The 21,055-nt window shown below is 38.5% G+C and overlaps 1 protein-coding gene across 9 annotated transcripts in view; it reads right to left on the reverse strand.

Moving 5' to 3' along the window:
- The window catches only part of Nrf1 (nuclear respiratory factor 1), a 138,917-nt gene that overhangs the window by 35,014 nt on the left and 82,848 nt on the right, over window positions 1–21,055 (reverse strand). For all 9 annotated transcript variants that reach the window (XR_007109745.1, XM_047560205.1, XM_047560209.1 and 6 more), the window contains 4 exons: window positions 9,825–9,983; window positions 8,831–9,022; window positions 8,145–8,246; window positions 3,472–3,629 (listed from right to left, as the gene is read on the reverse strand). Coding sequence is in view for 8 of the 9 variants with exons in the window: in XM_047560205.1 (XP_047416161.1) it covers window positions 3,472–3,629; window positions 8,145–8,246; window positions 8,831–9,022; window positions 9,825–9,983 (611 nt within the window). In the remaining variant the exon portion in view is untranslated. The remainder of the gene's footprint in view (window positions 1–3,471; window positions 3,630–8,144; window positions 8,247–8,830; window positions 9,023–9,824; window positions 9,984–21,055) is intronic.

Below are 21,055 nucleotides of genomic sequence, written 5' to 3' on the forward strand. Positions count from 1 at the left end.
TTCATCTTGACAAAGAGTAAGAGTGTACACATGTATTGAAATATCAGAGTACCCCATATAGTATAATTTTTATGTATCAATAAAAAATGAGAGTTAATTTTTATTTAAAAATATAGTTCACTTCTTTTTTAAGTCAAGTCTCCATAGCTAAATTCCTTGAGAAGTGAAGTGGGCTAAGCATCTATTTCCCTATAGCCCTGAGTCTCAGGCACTACATACAGTAGACATACAATAAATACTTCCTCAGTGTTGACAACATGTCTACCAGAGTAAATGTAGGCTCAGTCTATGACTCTATATCATGTTTCTCTACATGCAAGGGCTGTACTGGGCATACACAAGAACTGACTTTGCAGGAGGTCTTGTTTAAGAGGGAGTATAAATCAGGTATGGTGATACAGCTACTCAGGAGGTTGAAGCAGAAGGAGTACCATAAGTTCCAGGCCAATCTGGGCAACTTAGTGAGACCCTGTTTCAAAATAGTACTTTAGAAAGTGCTAGAGGGATGTAGCTTAGAAGTAGAATGCTCCTGGGGTTCAATACTCAGTGCGCGTGCACACGCGTGACACACAAACACACACACACACACAAAAGAAAAGAAGGCGGCGGCTCATAAGTCTAGGACAGTTTATGCAAAGCAATGAAACTTCAAATTTATCACTGTATGGCAATAACTAAAAGATAACTTTCTTCTGTTGTTTGGGCTGTGATGTTCTGCTTTTCATTTGTTCACCTTGATTCCCTTCCTACCTCCTTCCTAAAAGTGCTATTTCATTCTTTATTTTGAAATTTTAAATTAATATAGTCTTTAGTTTTTGTGATAATTCTTATACAGTCCCTTTGAATTGTGATGAAGCCAGGGTGGGCTACAGCTGTGGAGCCCCAGGCCCTTGTTCTGACTTGCTGCACAAAACTATTTTAACACGTGGTTGAAAAACAGGTCTGTCCTGCATCTGTCCTGATCCCCTTCCCCTCTAACGGATGAAGGAGTCCTTCTGCCTTCTTAGTCTGCCACCTGCCATTACATGCAGCTTGCCTCTCCCTTCTCACTCTATGCCCACATCTGCTGTTTACAGTGCAGCAGAGGTGCAGGTGGTTATTAGAGAACCATGCTTGTTCCATCTGCACCTGAAATCAAGACAGGCTGGAAGGGGGCAGATTATGAAATCACTTTGTAACCATAGGAACAAAGACCAGATTCTCTGTGTGTTTTTCACTAAGATGACTTCCAACAACAAACTATGGAGAGGCTACAAGTGCAGATCATAAAGGATTCCACTGTGTCTCATCCACACAGAAGCAATCACCAAGAGCCTGTCTTAAATTCAACCAAGCTAAGACATTAGACCATGGATCATAGTCCTGGCTGCCAGGTTTAGTTACTTCACTCCCAGCAGAGGCTGCAAACCCGCCACCCCTTCCTCCCTGCCACCCACTGGGGCTTTGGACTATCTGATTGCAAACAGATTTCAACATCTCTCAACTCCTCCTTCATGCCACAGCGAACCACATTCTCCTTCCTTTGGAGTAAACACTGTAGCCACCTCAGCTGCATCCTAGTTTGTTAACAAGCCCTCAGGGGATACCATTACCCTTGCAGCCTTTAGAAATAAGCCCTGGTCCTTCACAGCAAAGGGAGCCAGAACATACCTCAGGTTTTCCACTATGAATAGAGTTCCCAGGATGCTACACTGGAATACCCAGGGTGTGACTGGAAGGCTCAGGTTTTGCTGGTCTTTAATGATGCCCTGTTAGACCCAAAGTTGCAGTGAGGGGTTACTGGACTAAAGGGAGGATGGTTCTCACTCTGGCTGTGCCTTTTAGGAAGTTTACCTGGGTGAACTCTTTCAAAGGAAGGAGTGAGACTGAGTCAATGTGTAAGGAACCAAAGAAGACTTTCATGTTCCTGGCAAGTGATATGGTTCAAGGGCTGAGAAAAAAGCTTAAATTCCAGGTCACTGAGGGAATCACTGGGTAACACTGAGAGGGAGGGAGGGAGGGAGGGAGGGGGAGTGGGGGGAAAGGGAGAGAGGGGGAGAGAGAGAAAGAAAGAAGAAGAAGAAGAAGAAGAGAGAGAGAGAGAGAGAGAGAGAGAGAGAGAGAGTGTGTGTGTGTGTGGTGTGTGTGTGTGTGTGTGTGTGTGTGTGTGTGTTTTAGTCTTCTATTCCTGATCCACCTGGCCATTACTCCCTTAAAAATCAGTCACTTCAGCTCCATTCTTACTATTCCAGTTTCCCAGATTTAACAAGGCACACCTAGACTGCCTCTTCCTAACTGATCTTCTAACCACCATAACCAATTCTGAACAGAACAAATCTTAAAATACATTTTAAATGTTAATAGCTAATAATTCCTCACCCTGATGGACACCCTGATGAGAGTTTTATATATATCATCTCATTGAATCATTGAGTCTATTTTGTGAATATTATCCTCCTGATAATGAGAAGGAAACCAAGGCTCAGGGGTGAAATTTCTCAAAAGCTTATGGCTAGTAAAAAGAGGAGCTGGGATCTGGATCAGAATCTATGTGACCTGGGAACTCTCTTCTCAGACACCACCCTGAACAAGCTTATACAATATATTGTTTACACACAAACCCATCAAGGCTCTCCATCTATCACAACCAATCTAAACTGCAGCTGATTTTCATATTTTGGGGGAGGTGATCCCTCCTCTGAATTTTTACAATGTACACAGTCTGTACTACCCAATTCAATAGTGAATTACTGTCTAATAGTGTTTGCTAGGTGTTTGTTTTACTGAAATTGGTTTCTTCAAGAGTAGAGATTATGTCTGGAGCACCCTATTTCCAACGTTATCTAGCAGAGTGCTGGCAGGGTGGAATTCAATGACTATGTGAGACTAACAGCTACTACACATAATGACAACAGTTTTGCAGCCCTTACTACACACCAGGCACTGATCCGAGAATTTTACTGGCAGTAACTTCTTTTAGTTCTCATAACACCTCCATAGGCAGGTACAGTTACTACCCTCATTTTACAGAAGAGAAGAGCCTGAGCACTGAGAGTTCAATTAAACTGTTCTAGGACAACCAGCTAGTTAAGTGACAGTGCTGGGCTTCAAACCCAGGTAGTTTGGCTCCAAGACCATATACGTAACCATTAATTAAAATGCCCAAGTCTGTTGAAATTAAAATTTTGTCAGGAATGAAAAAGAAGAATGATACAGGGATGATCTTTCCTTTTAATAACCCGTAGAAAGAACCAAGCAGGGAACAACACAAGTCAGTTTTGGAAACTACCTCTTACTAGAGTCTCATTCCACAGCATCCTTCCTAAACATTCCTGAAGAAAAAAAGTTCAATTTTTCTTGGTGAGGGCTTACTAGAAATCAACCTGGCTGAAAGTGTTAGGTCCGCCTGCCAATTCTGACCAAGAGAGGTACAGTACTTCTCTTTAAAGACAGCCCTGCCACTCTCACTTATCCCCCTACCCCTGCCTCCACCTGTTGAGTGCCATGGTGACGGTAGCTCCCTGCTGCATTTCCTGCGAAGCTGCCACTGCGGCCTCTGCCAATGATGCTACCGCTTGGGTTGCCTCTGATGCTTGCGTCGTCTGGATGGTCATCTCTCCTCCCTGTAATGTGGCCCAATTTTGTTCCACCTGAGGCAAAAAGGACAAGATAATCAAAAATCAAAGCCATGAAATGGTTATAATTTTAAAAAGTAATTTTTATAATTAATTGCTATGTTTAGCCAAATATATATTTTTAAAGCAAAGGACCTATTAATGTATAGACAGGGTTTTTTAGTATGCTATCTTTTGTGTTAAAAAATGGGGGTTTCAGAATGAATATTTGAATTTTCTTGTATTTGCATAAAGAAATTCTAGAGAACATACATATTCTCAATGTGGAGGATCACACTGAGAATACTTCTTCAGGGTTGGATGGGAGACAGAAAGCAAGACTTTCGGCTGCTTACTTTTAAATATTGTTTTAAAAATATGGATCATATCAATATATTATCTATTAAAAAATCAAGGTAAAGTTTATGAAAAACATTGTATTGATTTTTTTTAATTAAAATTTTTTTATTTTTACAGACTGTATTTTGATTCATTATACATAAATGGGGTACCTCTTTTCGTTTCTATGTATTGAATTCTTGAAAATTGCTAAGAGAGATTTTACATGTTCTTACTATGCCCCATGATGTATACATATTTCAAAACATCATGCTATACATGATAAATTAAAACTGCATCAGAGGAAATGGCAGTACTCTAGGCATTTATTACTGTTACCTGTTTTCTTATGTATCCTTGAAGAGGTATTCTCTCTATCTGCAAGCACATTCTCTCCCTCTCATACACACATCTGTTGCCCACTTCCTGTCCTGAACTACGTCTCTAGCCCCTATTCCTTCTTATTTATTTATACATACATACATACATACTTACATACATGGATTGAACCTAGGGGTGCTTAATCACTGAGCCACATCCCCAGCCCTTTTTATATTTTGTTTTAGAGGCTTTAAACTCGCCATCCTCCTGCCTCAGTCTCCCAAGTCACTGGGATTACAGGAGTGTGCCACCATGCCCAGTCCCTATTCCTTCTTTGTTAAAAATGAAAATGACAGAATATTTTACATACCCTCTACACCTTGCTTTTTTCCCCACAAACAATACATCTCTGAAATGACTCCACTTTAGAACACAGAAAACGTCTTCATTCACTTATGATTCATAATTCATAATAATGGTTGCAGAAACGTACTAGATAGAAACATTGTGACTGACATAGCAGCCATTTTTAAATGGACATTTAGGTAGTTTCTAGTCATTTGCTATTACCAACAGTGCTATGGAATGTCCTTAAATAAAATTACTTTGTACATCACATGTGAGTCTACTTATTTATAGAGTAAATTCCTAGAGGTGGAATTACAGATCAAGATATTTTGTATTTTTATTTTTGATGAAAACTGCCAAACTCAGTTAAAAAATATATACACATATATATAAAACATACACATATGTGTATGCGTATTTTTGGTTAATGTTGGAAAAAATGCTCTCTTTCTAGTGGGGAAGGAATTATGAAGAAATCAAAACTAAACAAAAACCCTTGAAACAAAGAGCCACACTCTCTGGTGACAGAGTAGATGAACATCCAGCATTACCAAAACTTGCAGACGGTTCTCAATCTTATTAGCAGATTGGGTCTGACCATCTTTTGTTGTGGGGGTACTATCTGTGCATTATGAGATGTCTAGTAGCAAGCCGGGCTTTTACCTACCAGACACCCACCAATATCATTACTGATGGTAATGATACTGTCATTACCAGTCATGACAATCAAAAATGTCATTGTCAAATGTCCCTTTGGGTTCTGGGTTAAGAACCACCCATTTTAGAACATGCCTTGCATGCTTGCATGGAGAGACTTCTCAGTTCTGGGTATCAGTATCTATTTCAATCCATCTGGCTCAATAAAATACTGGTTGGTTAATGATCATCCCCCAAAACAAAACAAAACAAAACAAAACAACAGCAGGGCAGTGATATGGGGGTGGTGGTGATAAATCAGGATGTTAGCTGTGCTTGGAGGGGCTCTTATTGTCCTTGCTTCACATTGCCGGGCCCAGTAAGTGAACATGTTGTACTTGCCTATTACTGTGTCCCATAGAAAGTGCCACAGCTCTAGTAGAAATGTTTAAAATAGCACAGGTTTGGTCCTGTGTATCATAAGAATACCATCCTAAAATTATGACAGTGCTTCTCAGCATGCTTCTCAAAAGCCTCCCAGAGGAGACATTCCTGAGCTCCTTAGTATGTGCTCTTGGCTCTCCTGGGCAGAGGGTTATGCCAGCAAGCCTTCATGGCTCCTCACTACAAAGGCAGAGATGTCCTAGAGCTGCAAAGTTGCCCAGTCAGAAACTTATAAAACTATTGCTTCCCAAGGTAGGATCACTTTGATCTCATTTCTCCAATAAGCACTGCTATAAACAATGTCACTTTAGGTGGCAAGCTACACTGTCAATTCTCAGATGGTCCACGATTCCAATCAAAATAGCTGCTGAAGCTGGCAGCACTGTCACCTACTGCCCTTTGACAGTCTTCCTTTATCCTGATCCGGCCCTGTCTTTTAGTGATTCTACTGCTGTTGCTTTCACCTGAGCTCTACCCAGGGCAATTTCCAAATCCCCATACTCCAGCAGCAGCAATTTGGCATAGACACATTCAGTTACAACTGCATTTGTGGTAAAAATAGTTTTAGGATGTAGCAATAGACAACATAATTTAAGGAAGTTAAATTATATGGCACAAGATTAATGGGGATGACAGCAAAAGGTGGAAAGAAAATAGAAGAAATAAAAGAGGGGTTTTCTAATCAGAAATAAGGCAGGTGCTATATCATCTCTTTGGAACTTCCTATCCTGGAGTCTAAGTATCTTAGTGGTATTTGTTTCAACTCTCGTTGCTCTCTGTTCCCATCTGTTGGGAGCCAGTGTATAGTAATCTATGTCTAGATGTCACCATGACTAAAGAAAGGGCTACAAGCCTGAAGACAAGAAGATATTCAGAGAAGGCCTATTGGTTTCTATGCCTGAAAGATTCATTGCACTGGGGCCCTTTGAACTGTGGCTGCTCCATGCTTTCACAATGCAGTGCACAGAATGTGTGGCTGCCTTTGATAGCAACACAACTCCCATCCCTCCTCCTTTTGTTTTGCCAGTTATGCTCCTAGTCTGAGCTCAGGTGCTACTCCCCAGGGAAGTATTTCCTGAGACAACCCCACCAGCCTATAGTCTAAGATTGGGGTCTCTCTCCTCTGAGTTCCATAGCATCTTGGGCTTGCTTGACTTAAGTAAGACCCTTAGCTTGCTGCCATGGACTTTCTGCATGAACTTTCCCTATCACCTGCCTAAGCAAGTGCTCCTTACCAGCAAGGACAGTCTTTACCATCCTGCATCTAGGGTATCTATAATGCCTGGCACAGGATGCCAAAAGTGTTTACTGAATGTAGAGATGGAGAATACACTCCTTTATGTACATTTTCCTACTTGTTATCCAGCTTATCCCTACTTTAGTTAAATTGATATTCATTAAAAACCCACTAAAATGAGTTGTGCAGTTTCATGTGTTGATGGTTCTATTTAAAATTCATGTCTCTTAATGTCTTTGAACTTCAGTATTTTTTCCCTCTTCCAGCAGAATCACATAGATAATTATCACTGGATATTCTATTTTGATTTTTCTGACAACTCATGCTGTTAATATCACCAATACCAACTGTTGGTCCCATCATACAACAGAATAAATTCTTAAAAGCATTTGCATTTTTACATATGCCATCAATATCAAATTATTTATTTCATTTTATTTTTCTGCAATATTAGAGATCAAACCCATGGCCTTACAGATGCTAGATAAGTGCTCTACCACTGAGGTACATCCCCAGGTCAATTTGTTTTGTTTTGTTTTTGTCTTTTGAGATAGGATTCTCACTGTGTTGCCCAAGTTGGTCTGGAACTCATAAGTTCAAGTAATCCTCCTGCCTCAGCTGCGACTACTGGAATGGAACACCACACCTAGTTAGTATATATTTTAAAATCAACATGCATATCTGTATGCAACATTCATATTTTTAAAAATTCTTTCTTTATTCCATTCTAAATGTCTATGTAATTTGTACCTGTCCCTAATTAATTTTATATTGCTTCAAGCTATAGAATTTTTATTTCTTCATAACTGTTCAGATTATTGCATACTCTTGGTATACCAGGCCCCCAAATGGTCCTTCTCATGAAAATATTAAAGACACAATCCCTTTTACTGTGTATTATACAAAATGCTATACTGCAAATGCAAAATTACAAATTTCTAACAGCTAGGTTTGGTCCATAGTGATCCATGAATTTTCACCTCTGTATTCTGTGGTGCTGTGGATTGAACCCAGGACTTCATGTATGCTACAGACAAGTGGTCCATGCTGAGTCTATCCCCAACCCTGTGAATTGTTACAATTAAAACTGTCATAGCAGGATGTTACAAATGTTTAATATAATGTTACAGACGTAGAGGCTACTTAATCATTTTCTGAATCCTCAGCTCTCCCTCACATATTCATCTAGGTACTTAAATAGATGAAGAGAGAATCCTTTTTCTTACCTCTCCATCAGCCACAGCAGAATAATTCACTTGGGCAACAGTGACTGTGGTTGGCAGTTCTGAAGCATCAGCCAAGGTGGCCACTGTTGCCCCTGTACCAACCTAAAGAAAAACACAGGATGTGATATTAGTGGATAGACCCTTCTGCCTTGTTTTTCCTCAGGAACTAAGATTCACTGGTACCCCAAATTCAGCAGATAATGATTAGTATGCCCTGTGATGTGAAACCAGTTATTAAATTATCTGAGAGTTAATATGAGTTTCAGAATTTTACTTCAAATATGTCAGTATTAGAAGAGGTATTGTATTTCTAATCAGTGGCTGTTAGTCAACTGATTTCCTACTCTCACCCCAACCTGAAGTTTAGAAGTTCCCCTCCTGTCAATAAATTGGGTTTTGCCACAGATAAGGTAATTCAGAAGGAATATTCCCTGGCCACTGAAAGTGAAACAGTAAAAAAGAAGTCATTTCAAGGGTTTTATTTTGGAAATGTTCAGGAAAACTACTCATAGCTCTGAACTGAGTAAAATGCAAACAATTTAAAATACTATTTAGAAGTCAATTTTAGTCAGACATCTAGGGGAGGTGTATGAAGCTTACACAAGAGTTTGCACAAGGAAATTCTTGCAACCTGAGGAAGGTGTCCACTGAAGGTGTCCCTCTCTGGTAACATCAGGATTACTCACCTGGATGAGCGAGACAGTGCCATCAGGGTTGCTAAAGGTCTGCACTACAGTCTGTGACGGTACAAGATGGGCTATACTGTGTGTGGTGGTAGCCTGTGTTTGTTGATCTTCAAAAGCATATAAAAGATCCTCCCGCCCATGCTGTTTGTAACAGTTTTTAACTATGGTCCGTAGTGCCTGTGTCCATGAAACCTGTCACCAAAAGACCAGAAAAGCACATTAAGCCACAAAGTACCATGGTATCTAAACCCAATAATGAAGCAGCTTATATATCAAACCAAATCAAACCTCATATGGAGTAAACTGTCTTAGGATAATTTCTCACAGACTGGTTCTGGAACAAAGAAACTGAGCACCAAGTATTAAAGAAGATTTCCCAATGATTTCCTTCCTGATGCAAGTCTGGTTTAGCTTTGGGGTTTTATACCCTATTCCAATCTAAGACCAAACTCTTATTAAACTTCTGACAAAGGAACATTATTCTAGTCAAGAATTATACTCAGATTCTCAGTAAACTTCAAAATTAAATAAAGAAACAACATGCAGGAAAAGTAGGGATGTTATTTATTATCTAGTTTAGTCTTTCTTTTCAAAGTTTTGTTATTAGCAGGCTCATTTCTTTCTAATTCATACTTATATTTTCAACAGGGATTCTTACTAATCAGAAATGAGGATATTTCTAAGTCTTCAAGTGATTAATATTTTCACCTCGAATTCCTTTGGTTTTCTCAAGCATCTCATAAAATTTAAGCTGCTCCAAAAGGCAACTATGAAGACAGAATATAAATTCATGGACCAATTACTGGTCTTTTTTCAGGGAAGGAGTGACAAATGAGAAACGTTATAAAATCAGTGACCAGCAAACTTCTTCGGAGGGACAGGTCTAACTATTACACTAATGTTTTTAGATGTTTTAGAAGCAGAAATGACAAAATTTGAGGTGATTAATTCAGAATGGAAAAGCAATGGGTAACTCAGGCCAATGAACGCTCACCCTCTGCTTTTGCTCTTCTGTGCGGACATCGCTCCGGACATTTGCCCACGGGATATCTTCAGGCCACCAGATAGGCTTGCAGCTTTCTTTCCCCCAGCCTGGTTTTCCTCGACCTGTGGAGTACTTGAGCATCTCTGGGATAAATGCCCGAAGCTGGGCCTGGAAGAGAAGAGTGTGAGTGTATTTATGAAAGACATCTCAGATATGTCCATGTCCCCTGCCAAATTCTAAGATTGTGAAACGGAGCAACTTCCTCCAAGGTCTCAGAGAATTTCTAATGTTAGTGCTGAGAACACTGTTTTCCACAGGTTACTACAGTTACATGAAAGATGGAGAAGTATGTTTGCTGGTAGAGGGCACCTTTTCTTTTTGTAGACCTGTTCCTAAAAGAACCCAAGTTTGATTTCTGCCTCCTAGGATACTACTGGCACTAGAGCTTATTTCCCTTCTGTAGTTTCCATGTACTTAAGGTGTCTAAGTCAAGGTGTTTTAAACATTGTTCTGGAGGTGGTAATTAATGCAGTTAGAGAAGAGAGGAGTCAGAGGTGAGGAACAGATCAAATCATCATTATTTGTAAATGAAGTGACAGTATTTGAAACACTCCAGAGAATCAAATGAAAACCTACTACAAATATCAGAGAATTCAGTTTGGTGGATGATTAAAGCACATGAAAATAAATAGACTTTCTACTTAATAAAAGGGGAAAAATACCCTAAAACTCTTCTAAAAATCTAGGCCTCATCTGTGAGTCTCATCTATAGATACTGTGAAGCTTGTATATTTTTTTCTTTCCTTTGTTTTTGTGGTACTAGAGATTGAACCCAGAGGTGCTCTATCACTGAGATCTATCCCCAACCCTTTTAATTTTTTTTTTCATTTTGAGACAGGGTCTTGCTAAGTTGCACAGGTCAGCCTTGCACTTGCCATTCTCCTGCCTCAGCCTCTGAATCCCTGGGATTATATATGTGTGCCACCACACTCAATTGCTTGTATGATTTTTAAATACATATGGATATCATCCATATTTAAAAAAAAATTTTTTTTTTCAGTGTTGGGGACTGAACCCAGGGTCTTGTGTATTCTAGGCAAGTGATCTACCACCGAACTCTACCTCCAGACCCATTCATATTTATTTTAACAAATTGAATCCAAACCAAACAGGTTTTAAACCACAGAGACAACTGCCATTCTTCTTTATTTCTTGGCATAGTGAACACACTCTAAGTGTGTGCTGGGGAGTGTTGGAGGTCTACTTTGCAAATATTCTTCATCACTGATAGTGAGTTTTGACAAGAAAAGCAGTTCAAGTTATGATCTTAGAATTCCTCCAAGACCTACTGCTCTCCTTTTGACCTGGTGGTCTACAGCACTGCACAGAGAAGCAGCATCTTGCATCTGCCAAAGACATGTGTGCACTATCTCTGCAGCACAGAACCAAAGAGGAAGGACATTCTGAACAATGAGTCAGACTCAAGGACCTGATTATAGTTATAAAACCAATAAACAAACAAATTCAAAAAAAGTATTAATGAGAGAGGAGTATGATAGCCTATTAAAGGCTATTGAAGATCTTATCTAACATGTTCTTATATTAAACACCATGCATGATACAAATTGTTATGTAATAGGGAATGAACCATGAACCCAAATCAGTAATATTTATCTAATAAAGACAGTTCTGGTGGGCAGTATTTACACTATAAATTCCTGTTGGAGCTTGCCATTTCATCCCCTCCCAGACAGTCTCCTGCCTACAGGATATGATATCATACACTCCATATATATTTGGCTCTGCGGCATCAAGCAGCAGGCTAATAGAAAAGTATCCATTTGCAAACCCCTGCTATCAGCTGGCTCATGAGGTCATTTACCCAGTTATTTTAAGAAAGTGCATCTCAAAGTCATTTTCCCCCTTATTCTGACTTCTTGGGAGTGTGTCTTTTTTAGCCTTAGATACACAGTGCATTAAAAGTCTTAGTCCTTATAATACCATAGTTTCGATTTCTTCATATACCAAACAATAGCTTTCTCAAATGCATAAATTAAATAAACTGATACCACAGATTTTTAAAGTTCCCCCTTATTTTAATCTCATTAATAGGCTTCAAAAAGGAGAATCTTTTATATCCATACATAGGAGAGTCTGGAAAAAATGAAATGTGAATGCTAACTATTTCTAAATTAACAAAATTCTGAAGTGTTTAGAAAGAATCCATTGTGGGGCTGGGGTGGTGGCTCAGTGATAGAGCACTTGTCTCGCACGTGTGAGGCACTGGGTTTGATCCTCAGCACCACAATAAAATAAGCGGATAAAATAAAGGCACTGCATCCATCTACAACTAAAAATATTTTTTTTAAAAACAAGAATGCATTGTGGAGAACACAATGCAACTGCTCAAATACAACTGGATCCCATATAGTCTCTATTCTGATGATCTCTCTGCTCCTGATCCCTCACATTACTTGCACCAATAATTCCCTATCCTCTGAAGATCTTAGTGACTTTGACACCTGGCTGTGAACACCTTCATTCTCAGTCTTGCTTTGATCCTCCTACCAGGCTTTCCACAGAATTCTGGTAACACACTGGTTCCTTGACATATGGGCACAACATTAGCTTCCTCACTTAAACCCTTCCCTACCTTTTTTCCAACCACTTGTCTTCTCAACCTCTCTGTCTTTGCCAGTAGAAACCTGCCTTTACCCAGCCACCCAAGCTCAAAACCTGAAGGTTATCTTTACTGTTATCTTATCTTTAACACTCACTTAGCCACCCAGTGCAAATTCAAGTCTTTCTTTTTTGAAATGTCTGTGGTGCCCATTCCTTCTTCCCTGGTTCCATCTTCACTACCCAATTCCTACCCCAAGGATAATGTAACCAGAAAGTTGACTTTCTTGGGTAACTCAAGTTCTCCCATGTCTTTCTCATCCCACATATCCTTGCCAGACAGGTTTTCCTTAATGCTACATAGATTAAACACTAAAAAAAAAATTTCATATGGCTTTTAAGTACTAGCCACTAATCTAGACCCCTCTGTTCAGCTTCTCATGCCCACCACAATATGGCCTCACATTATGCTTATTCCCACAGTAGCTCTGGTCCTCTAGGCAAGTCTCCACCCTGTTTATGAACTGCTGAGCTCATTCCTGCTCCTATGCCTTTTGATTTGTCCCCTTCCTGGACTACTTTCTCATGCTACTTTTCTAATGCCAGCACTCAGTTTTTGTTTTTTTTTTTTGGGGTGCTGGGGATCGAACCCAGGGCCTTCTGCTTGCAAGGCAAGCACTCTACCAATTGAGCTATCTCCCCAGCCCCCAGCACTCAGTTTTTAAAGTACAACAGGTCCTACATTCTTTGTGATATATATACAAATCCTCAAATCAGCTCCTTCTATCAGCACAAACTCAGAGAATTGGATCTGAATCCCAACTCTCTCTAAATCTTAATGTTCTCAACTGAAAAACAGTAATGACAGTGGCAAACATACAGGGTCAATTGTGAGGGTTAATGATAACAGGTATGTAGATAAAGTTGCACTGAATTAACAGCAGTTTTATTATCCCTTCAGTCATCAGTCTTTGTTCTCAGCAACTCTTACAACAATCATAACTTCTGTCATAAAATTTAGAACTTGACATATAAAGTCTTATAGAGACCATTTATCTTCCACATAGGTAGATCATAGCTATTTGTTAACAGACTAATAATAATTCTAGTTTTATGATGAGGAAAAAAACTTCTTTTTTTTTTTTTAACTAAAGATGTTTTAAACAGCAACTCTTCAAATTTACTAAATAAAATATAGCTATTCTATATGTAGAACATATAAGGTCAAGAAACATCATGGTTCCAATCCAACACAATTTTCTTTTTCCACCAGTACTGGGGTTCAAACCCAGGGCCTTGAACATAGGCAAGCACTCTATCACTGAGTTATATCCCCAGTCCTCTTTTTTTTTTTAAACTGGGGATAAACCCAGGGGGTGTTAAAACACTGAGCCATATCCTTAACTCTTTTTAGTTTTTATTTTGAGATAAGGTCTTGCTAATTTGCTCAACACCTCACTAAACTGCTGAAGCTAGACTTGAACTTGTAATCCTTCTGCCTCAGTCTCCTAAATTGCTAGGATTACAGGCATGCACCACCATGCCCAGCACCAACAGTTTTAACCCTATATCTAGTAGTATGTTGCTCTCTAAGGTCATAAGTGACCATTGGCCAAAAAGAACTTTCCGAGTTGCTGGGATCACAGGTGTGGGCCACCTGGCCTGGTGAGATTTCACTTTTAATTTAGGGAAATTAAGGAGTTTTGTCTACCAATTTAAAGAAACAGTCAGCTTTCTGAAATGGTTTTCTAACACTGAAAATGCTGTAATGTATACAAAGACAAGCATCCTTGGTTTTTCAAGATGGGTTAAATAGAAAAAAGGAGAGGCAGGAGAAGAATGAGTTTATATGGATCTATGTAAACAGGTTTGACAATAAGGAATAATGAATGCTTGAATCAAGACTGGGGGAATAGCATGCATGAGGCCCTTGCTTCAATTGCCACCACCACAAGATAAAAGAAAGAATGATAGAATCAAGAAGGTACCAAATTGATCAACTGGACAAGTTCTTTGCATTCATGAAACAAGCTGTCACCAACCTACCCTCAATACATAGGTAGTTTAGGTGACTTGTTCTGCTGGATCCATGAGCATTAAAAATGTACAAGATTACTACTGGAAATTTTAGAAAATGTGACTTGAGGGTAATTAAAGGAAAGACAAAACTAGAAAACTTCTCAAAAACGTTTTATGTGCTATAAATTCCTGAATGAGAAATGTTTCAAACTCCTAAGAAGAAGCTAATATGAAAGGCAGAAGAAATGGAAGCAGCATGAAGGGAAGGTGACTTCCTCAGGCAGAACCCTAGCAAGTAAAACAAGGAACTAGAGTTAAATTATCTGCTGGTGTACAAGTTCTCATTCGGAGGCAGAATTTAACTTTTCCAAGCATACCAAACATACAAATTTTGTCCCTATTATAAAGCATTTTTTACATAGAATTTCATTTTTCAAGTTATGCCTTTTGGGAAGGGAGGACTCTTTCATCTTTTCTGGTTATTGTTTCAGTACCAGGGATGGAACACAGGGGTACGGTACTCTACCACTGAGTTACACCCCCTGCCTTTTTTGTTTATTTTGACAATTCCACCAAATTGCTTAGGCTGACCTCAAGCCTGGAATCCTCCTGCCATAGCCTCCCCAGTAGCTGAGAATGAAGATGTACACCAACATGCCTGGTGGATTCTTTTACTTTTAAATGCATAAAGATAATCTGACTTCATTGGAAAAGACTATTTTCCACTAGATTTTTTTTTTCTTCTGATACTGGGGATTGAACACAGGGGTACTTTACCACTGAGCCACATCCCCAACCCTTTTTTATTTGAGACGAATGAGTTTATTTGAGACAGCTGAGTTGTTGAAACTGACCTTGAACTTGTGATCCTTCTGCCTTCTGAGTCTCTGGGGTTATAGGTATGTGTCACCGTGTGCCTGGCTCTAACAGACCATTTTTACACTATCCCAAATAAATACTGTTAGGATTAAAAAGACTATTATAAGGGGAAAATGAACCATCTAGTATAGAAAGAGTTAAATGATTTCTTTCTAGAATTCAGCACTATGTCCTCATTACCAGTTGGATTAATTACTGGTTCTAGCGTTTTTGGAAACGAAAGCTCCTCAATGTGCTTGTTAAGGAAGGGTTGTCTTTAATCCACAGGGAGACAATCAACAGGATCAGCCAAGGTAAAGCCTAACCTCTCCCACTGTCCTTTAATTGGGCTGGAATAAGCCTTTCTGGGTGCTTTCACTTAGATTTAGAGTTCTATGTAGGCCTAAAGTACCCCAGTATGGTTAATAAACCAGCCCAAACCAGCAAAGAATAGAAAATACTACTCCTTCTAGGGCACAATCAGAAAAGAAAAGGATATCAAATTCATGTGACTGGCAATCAACAGCAAAGATTATGTGGAGACCATAAATGATTTTAAAATTAAAAATTTTCTAAAACTCTAAAAGTTTGGAGGTACAGCTTGCACTAGCATGTGATAGGCCCTAGGTTACATACCCACAACCAAAAAAAAAAAAAAAAAAAAAGCCTAACAATAATTCTTACTGTGTTAGAAAGCTGTCACTTGCAAATTTAGTTAATTCTTTGTTCCTCCTCTCATACCCTCTATCTTTGCTCTATGTACCCCCAAGTCCTGGAATTTCAAGGTTCTTCAGAGTTGTGTCCCAACTCTTCCTCTATTGAAGAGGTCTGAGAATAAGTTGGTCCTCCACATGTGTGAGTTAAATATCCATGGATTCAACCAATTATGGAACAAAAATATTCGGGAAGAAAATTTCATCTCTGTGTACTGACATTTTTTCTTATCATTATTCAGACTATAATATAAATATAACACAAACAACTATTTATATAGCACTTGCATTGTTCTGGTCATTACAAGTGATCAAGAGATGATTTAAAGTACATGGGAGAGTGCACGTAGGTTCTATACAAATACTATGCCATTTTATAAAAGAGAATGTTCAATCTGGTGAACTTTGGTAACCATCTGTGAACTCTGGATCCTGGAATAACTCCCACAAGGATATCAAAGGACAAATGTATAATAAATTTAAAGAGAACACAGTGCAAATCCATCAAAGTTGAAAAGTTAACTTTTCTATAGCTTACAGGAAAATAGGAATGTGAAGAAGGAAAACAAAATATTTCAAACTGCATTGCTATTATTTTAATTTAAAATTATGAACTTCCAGATTGATAGACCTAATTATATTCAAATAGGTATTTTAAAGGCATTAGAAAGCTAAAGCAAAATAATCCTTAACTCACTCTCTGGACTTATTTGTACTATTGATCTCTGTTCATAGAAAGGACAAAGGTGGATATCCTTCTCAGATGCACTGTTTCTCTAGATTTGCCAGCAGACACATTGGTTTCTCTCAATGTCATTGTCCCACAAAACACATTCCCATAGAAAATACAGGAAGAGCCAGTTTGGAAAGAAAGAGAAGTGTAACTTCAGAATGAGTGAATTCAAGGGCCAGCCAAAGGAGACACTCTCATTTAGAGACTTCAGACTCTTCTGTCAGGCCAAAATGTCTGCTTCTTATCTTCAAACCTTATCCACCTATTAAGTACAGCCCTCTTGGTAATCAAAACGCTCTTAAAGTCCTACCTTCTCTTTCAAAAAGAGTCTCAGATTGGATAGTTTCTGTTATCATGTGCTGGAGTAGCATAAGCTTTTGCACAAAAATGATACAGATGAAGGCACAGGCACCAGGCTGTCCGCCCTCCCCCAGTGCAGTCTCCTGTCCTGAGGCATTATGAGGTTGATCAACAGCCTTCCTGATAGGCCAAATTCTATACATTTACATAAGTATATGCTGAAAAGGCAGAGTATTATGTGATTGAAGAAAAACACAATTTTAAAATTGCTTTTCCACTCAATATCTTCTCTCAGTAGTACTATAATAATCTTTTTCTTCAACATTTTTTTAGTTATACATGACAGTAGAATGCATTTTGACATCATACATACATGGAGCATAAACTCCCATTCTTGTGGTCGTATACGATGTGAAGTTACACTGGTTGTGTATTCATACAAAAATGTAGGAAAGTTCTATCAGATTCATTCTACTTTTCCTTATTTCCATCCTCCTTCCCTTTCCTTCATTCCCCTTTGTCTAATCCAGTGAACTTCTATTCTTCTTCCGCCCCCACTTATTGTGTATTAGCACCTACATATCAGATGGAACATTTGATCTTTGGTTTTTTGGGATTGGTTTATTTCACTTAGCATGATAGTCTCCAGTTCCATCTATTTACTGGCAAATGCCATGATTTCATCCTTCTTTATAGCTGAGTAATATTCCATTGTGTATACATAGCACATTTTCTTTATCCATTCACCTAAGTTGGTTCCATAGCTTAGTTATTGTGAATTGAGCTGCTATGAACATTGATGTGGCTGTGTCAATTTAGTAGGCTGATTTTAAGTCCTTTGGATATATGTGGAGGGGTGGGATAACTAGGTCCAGTGGTTTTTCTTTCTAACAGTTGTGTAGTACTCATGGTATAGATTTTCCATTTTATTTAATCATTCTTCTACTGACATTTATGGTGTTTGCTCTTATAAATAGTGCTTATACATGCTTCTTTGTGTACATATACATTTCCTGAGGAGAAATTCAGAAACTGGACTTACTGGTTAAAGGACAGGTGCATTTAACATTTAATAGTTACTGTCAGGGTGTCCTCCAGAAATACTTTGCCAATCCCATTCCCACCATGCCAGAGTTTCACACCCTCCATCCCATTTTTTTCCCCATTACCTAGATCCCCCTCTCCCGCCCAGTACTGGGGATTGAACCTAGGACCTTATGCAAGTGCTCCTACAACCAAGCTACATTCTCAGTTCTTTTAAGTTTGTATTTTGAGACAGGGTCTCATTAAGTTGTCCTGGCTAACCTGGGACTTGTGATCCTCCTGCCTCAGTCTCCTGAGTACCTAGGATTATAGGCAGGTGCCCTATACCTGGCTATTACTGAGCTTTCTTATTTTGGTTCATCTGATGTGGGGGAAATGTATTTTTTTTAAGTTTTTTTTTTTTTTTTTTTAGTGGTAATGGATATAATACCTTTATTTTATTTATTTATGTGGTGCTGAGGATCGAACCCAGTGCCCCACGCATGCAAGGCAAGCACTCTACCACTGAGTCACAACCCCAGCCCTGGGAAATGTATTTTTTAAATTTTAATTTCCATTGCTAGTGAATTGAGAATCTTTTTATATGCTCACTATTTTTTCTTTCTGTGCATTACTTATAGTGCTTTGCATATTTTTCTAATTATATTTTTATTAATTTGAAGGAAATATTAATCAATTATGGATATTAATTCTTTGCCATATAAGCTGTAAATATATCCCTAGTCTGGTTATATCCTGAATATGTAATCTATATGACTATTACCATCTCTTAGTATTACTGAATATGGTTTAATTCTTCTCTGTTTAAAATATTCTATGTTCTATTTAAGAATACATCCTCTGTTTTCACTTGTTACTATACATTTTAAATCTCATCCTGCTTACCTAATGTTGTATAAAATGTGGTATAGCATCATGTACAAAAACACTTTCTGAAAATTCCAGACAGTAAAAAAAAAATGTCCTTTCATATAGGTTCTGACACTGCAGCACAGAGAGGTGATTTGGCATTGTTATCCACAACAACAGATAATATGAAACCTGAAGAGTTTAAACATTAGAGCTACCTGTATCCCATCTTCAAAGGTTCTGATTTAACAGTCTGGAGTATGATCTAGGCATAAGAACCTTAAATTCACAGGTGATTCTATTGTGTAACCAGCTTTGAGGGTAAATAAACTCAAATACTTCTTATCTAGCTCTTCTTTTAATGAATTCTTTTTAATTGTGGTAAAATGCACATAACAGAAACATAAAATTTACTATCATAATACATACAATTCAGTGACATTAAGTGCAATCACTGTTGTAGAACATCCTCATTACCTATTTCCAGGTTTTTTTTATTATCATCCCAAACGAGTTTTATTAACTCCCCATTTTTACTCACCCCAGTCCCTGTAACCACTATTCTACTTTCTTTGTCTACAATTTGCTCATTCTAGATAACCCCATCCAAGTGGAATCAGACTGCATATTCTTTTTGTGTCTCATTTATTTCACTTAGCATAATGTTTTCTACTCTTTTGTTAGAAGAGTTATGCCAGATCTATGCTTTTTCAAAACGAAACCAAACCCTCAGTGAAACAGGTCAAGTCTGGTGAATAACTTCTTCCTAATGAAGAGCATTGCTGTGCTGTTTCTGAAGGTTTCTCTGAAACTGGTGAAGAATTACTATCCTGTTGCATCATCACTCTAAGGAATATTAAAGCAACAGACTGTCCCAGTGAGAGTAAGAGGACAGAAAGTTCACAGGGCACAGGGAAGGGAGAAGGGATAGAGAAATGGATTTTACCCAGCAATACCAAGCAGGTCTTTCCAGAGATGATTCTTCTATAAAATAATCTTTGCCTGGATCTCTTCTAATACAGATCCCAAGATTTATAGACTCCCAAGAACAAAAGAATCCTATAGTATTCAAGTGTGGTAAAGAGAAGAACTGATTTTTCATTAGCAAATCATAATTACTGTAATACTCTTAAAAAAACTCATCCAATTCCTTGAATTCAAAACACAGCCTGAGAATCAGCATTGTTGGCATCACCAGGGAGCTTACTGCGACAGCAGAATGTCAGGTCCCACTCCACACCTACAACTCATGGTCAGCTTTTGTTTATTTATTTAGGTACTGGGACTTGAACCCAGGGGAACTTTACCACTGAATTACATCCACAGCCATTTTTTTATTTTTTGTTTTGAGACAGCATCTCACTGAGTTGCTGAGGGTGGTCTCAAACTTGCCATCCTCCTGCCTCAGCCTCCTGAGTCACTGGGATTACAAGCATGTGCATATGTTATCATCTGCCTGGCCAATCTGCATTTAAATAAGACTCTCAGGTGATTCCTCTGCACAATGACATCTGAGAAGCACCAATTTAGCCCAAACTCTAGGCTTTGATATGGATTATCTTAGAAAAATTTGTTAACCTGACTTTCAGAATCTCTGAAAAAGGTGACTTCATTATTTCATTGTTGATGAATCTGGAGTTACAGGATCTACCCCACACTAATGTTTTTTTCTGCTAAGCTTTATCTCAACTTCTTCCAGTTCTTCTGCAGGATGATCAGAAAGATAGGAGATAGGGACTGAGTTTCCAGTCACTTTTCTTGAAGGTGCCTAAAATTTTTGTTTTATCACAAAGAATATTACAAAGCTCTGTATGTGTGTGTGTATGTATTAACCACAAGAAAAGACTATTATTATCAGAATCAAGGTATAAGAGTAAAGCTTTTTAAGTAACACGTCCTATTCACTAATGAAGAATCATACTTTTTTCAAAAAAAAAAAAGAAAGAAAAAAGGACATCCCCCCCACCCCCCAAACCATACGGAGCTGCTCCTAAAAGAAAAGGGTAGTTAGTTCTGACAGCAGTTCTGATACTCTGTTCTATGTAATTTCTATCCATGTAGGAGATGGTTTTCAGAGGCTTTGAAGCAAGTCTAGGAATTCTTTT

This window comes from Sciurus carolinensis, chromosome 8, assembly GCF_902686445.1.
Source record: "Sciurus carolinensis chromosome 8, mSciCar1.2, whole genome shotgun sequence".
Lineage (NCBI taxonomy): Eukaryota > Metazoa > Chordata > Mammalia > Rodentia > Sciuridae > Sciurus > Sciurus carolinensis.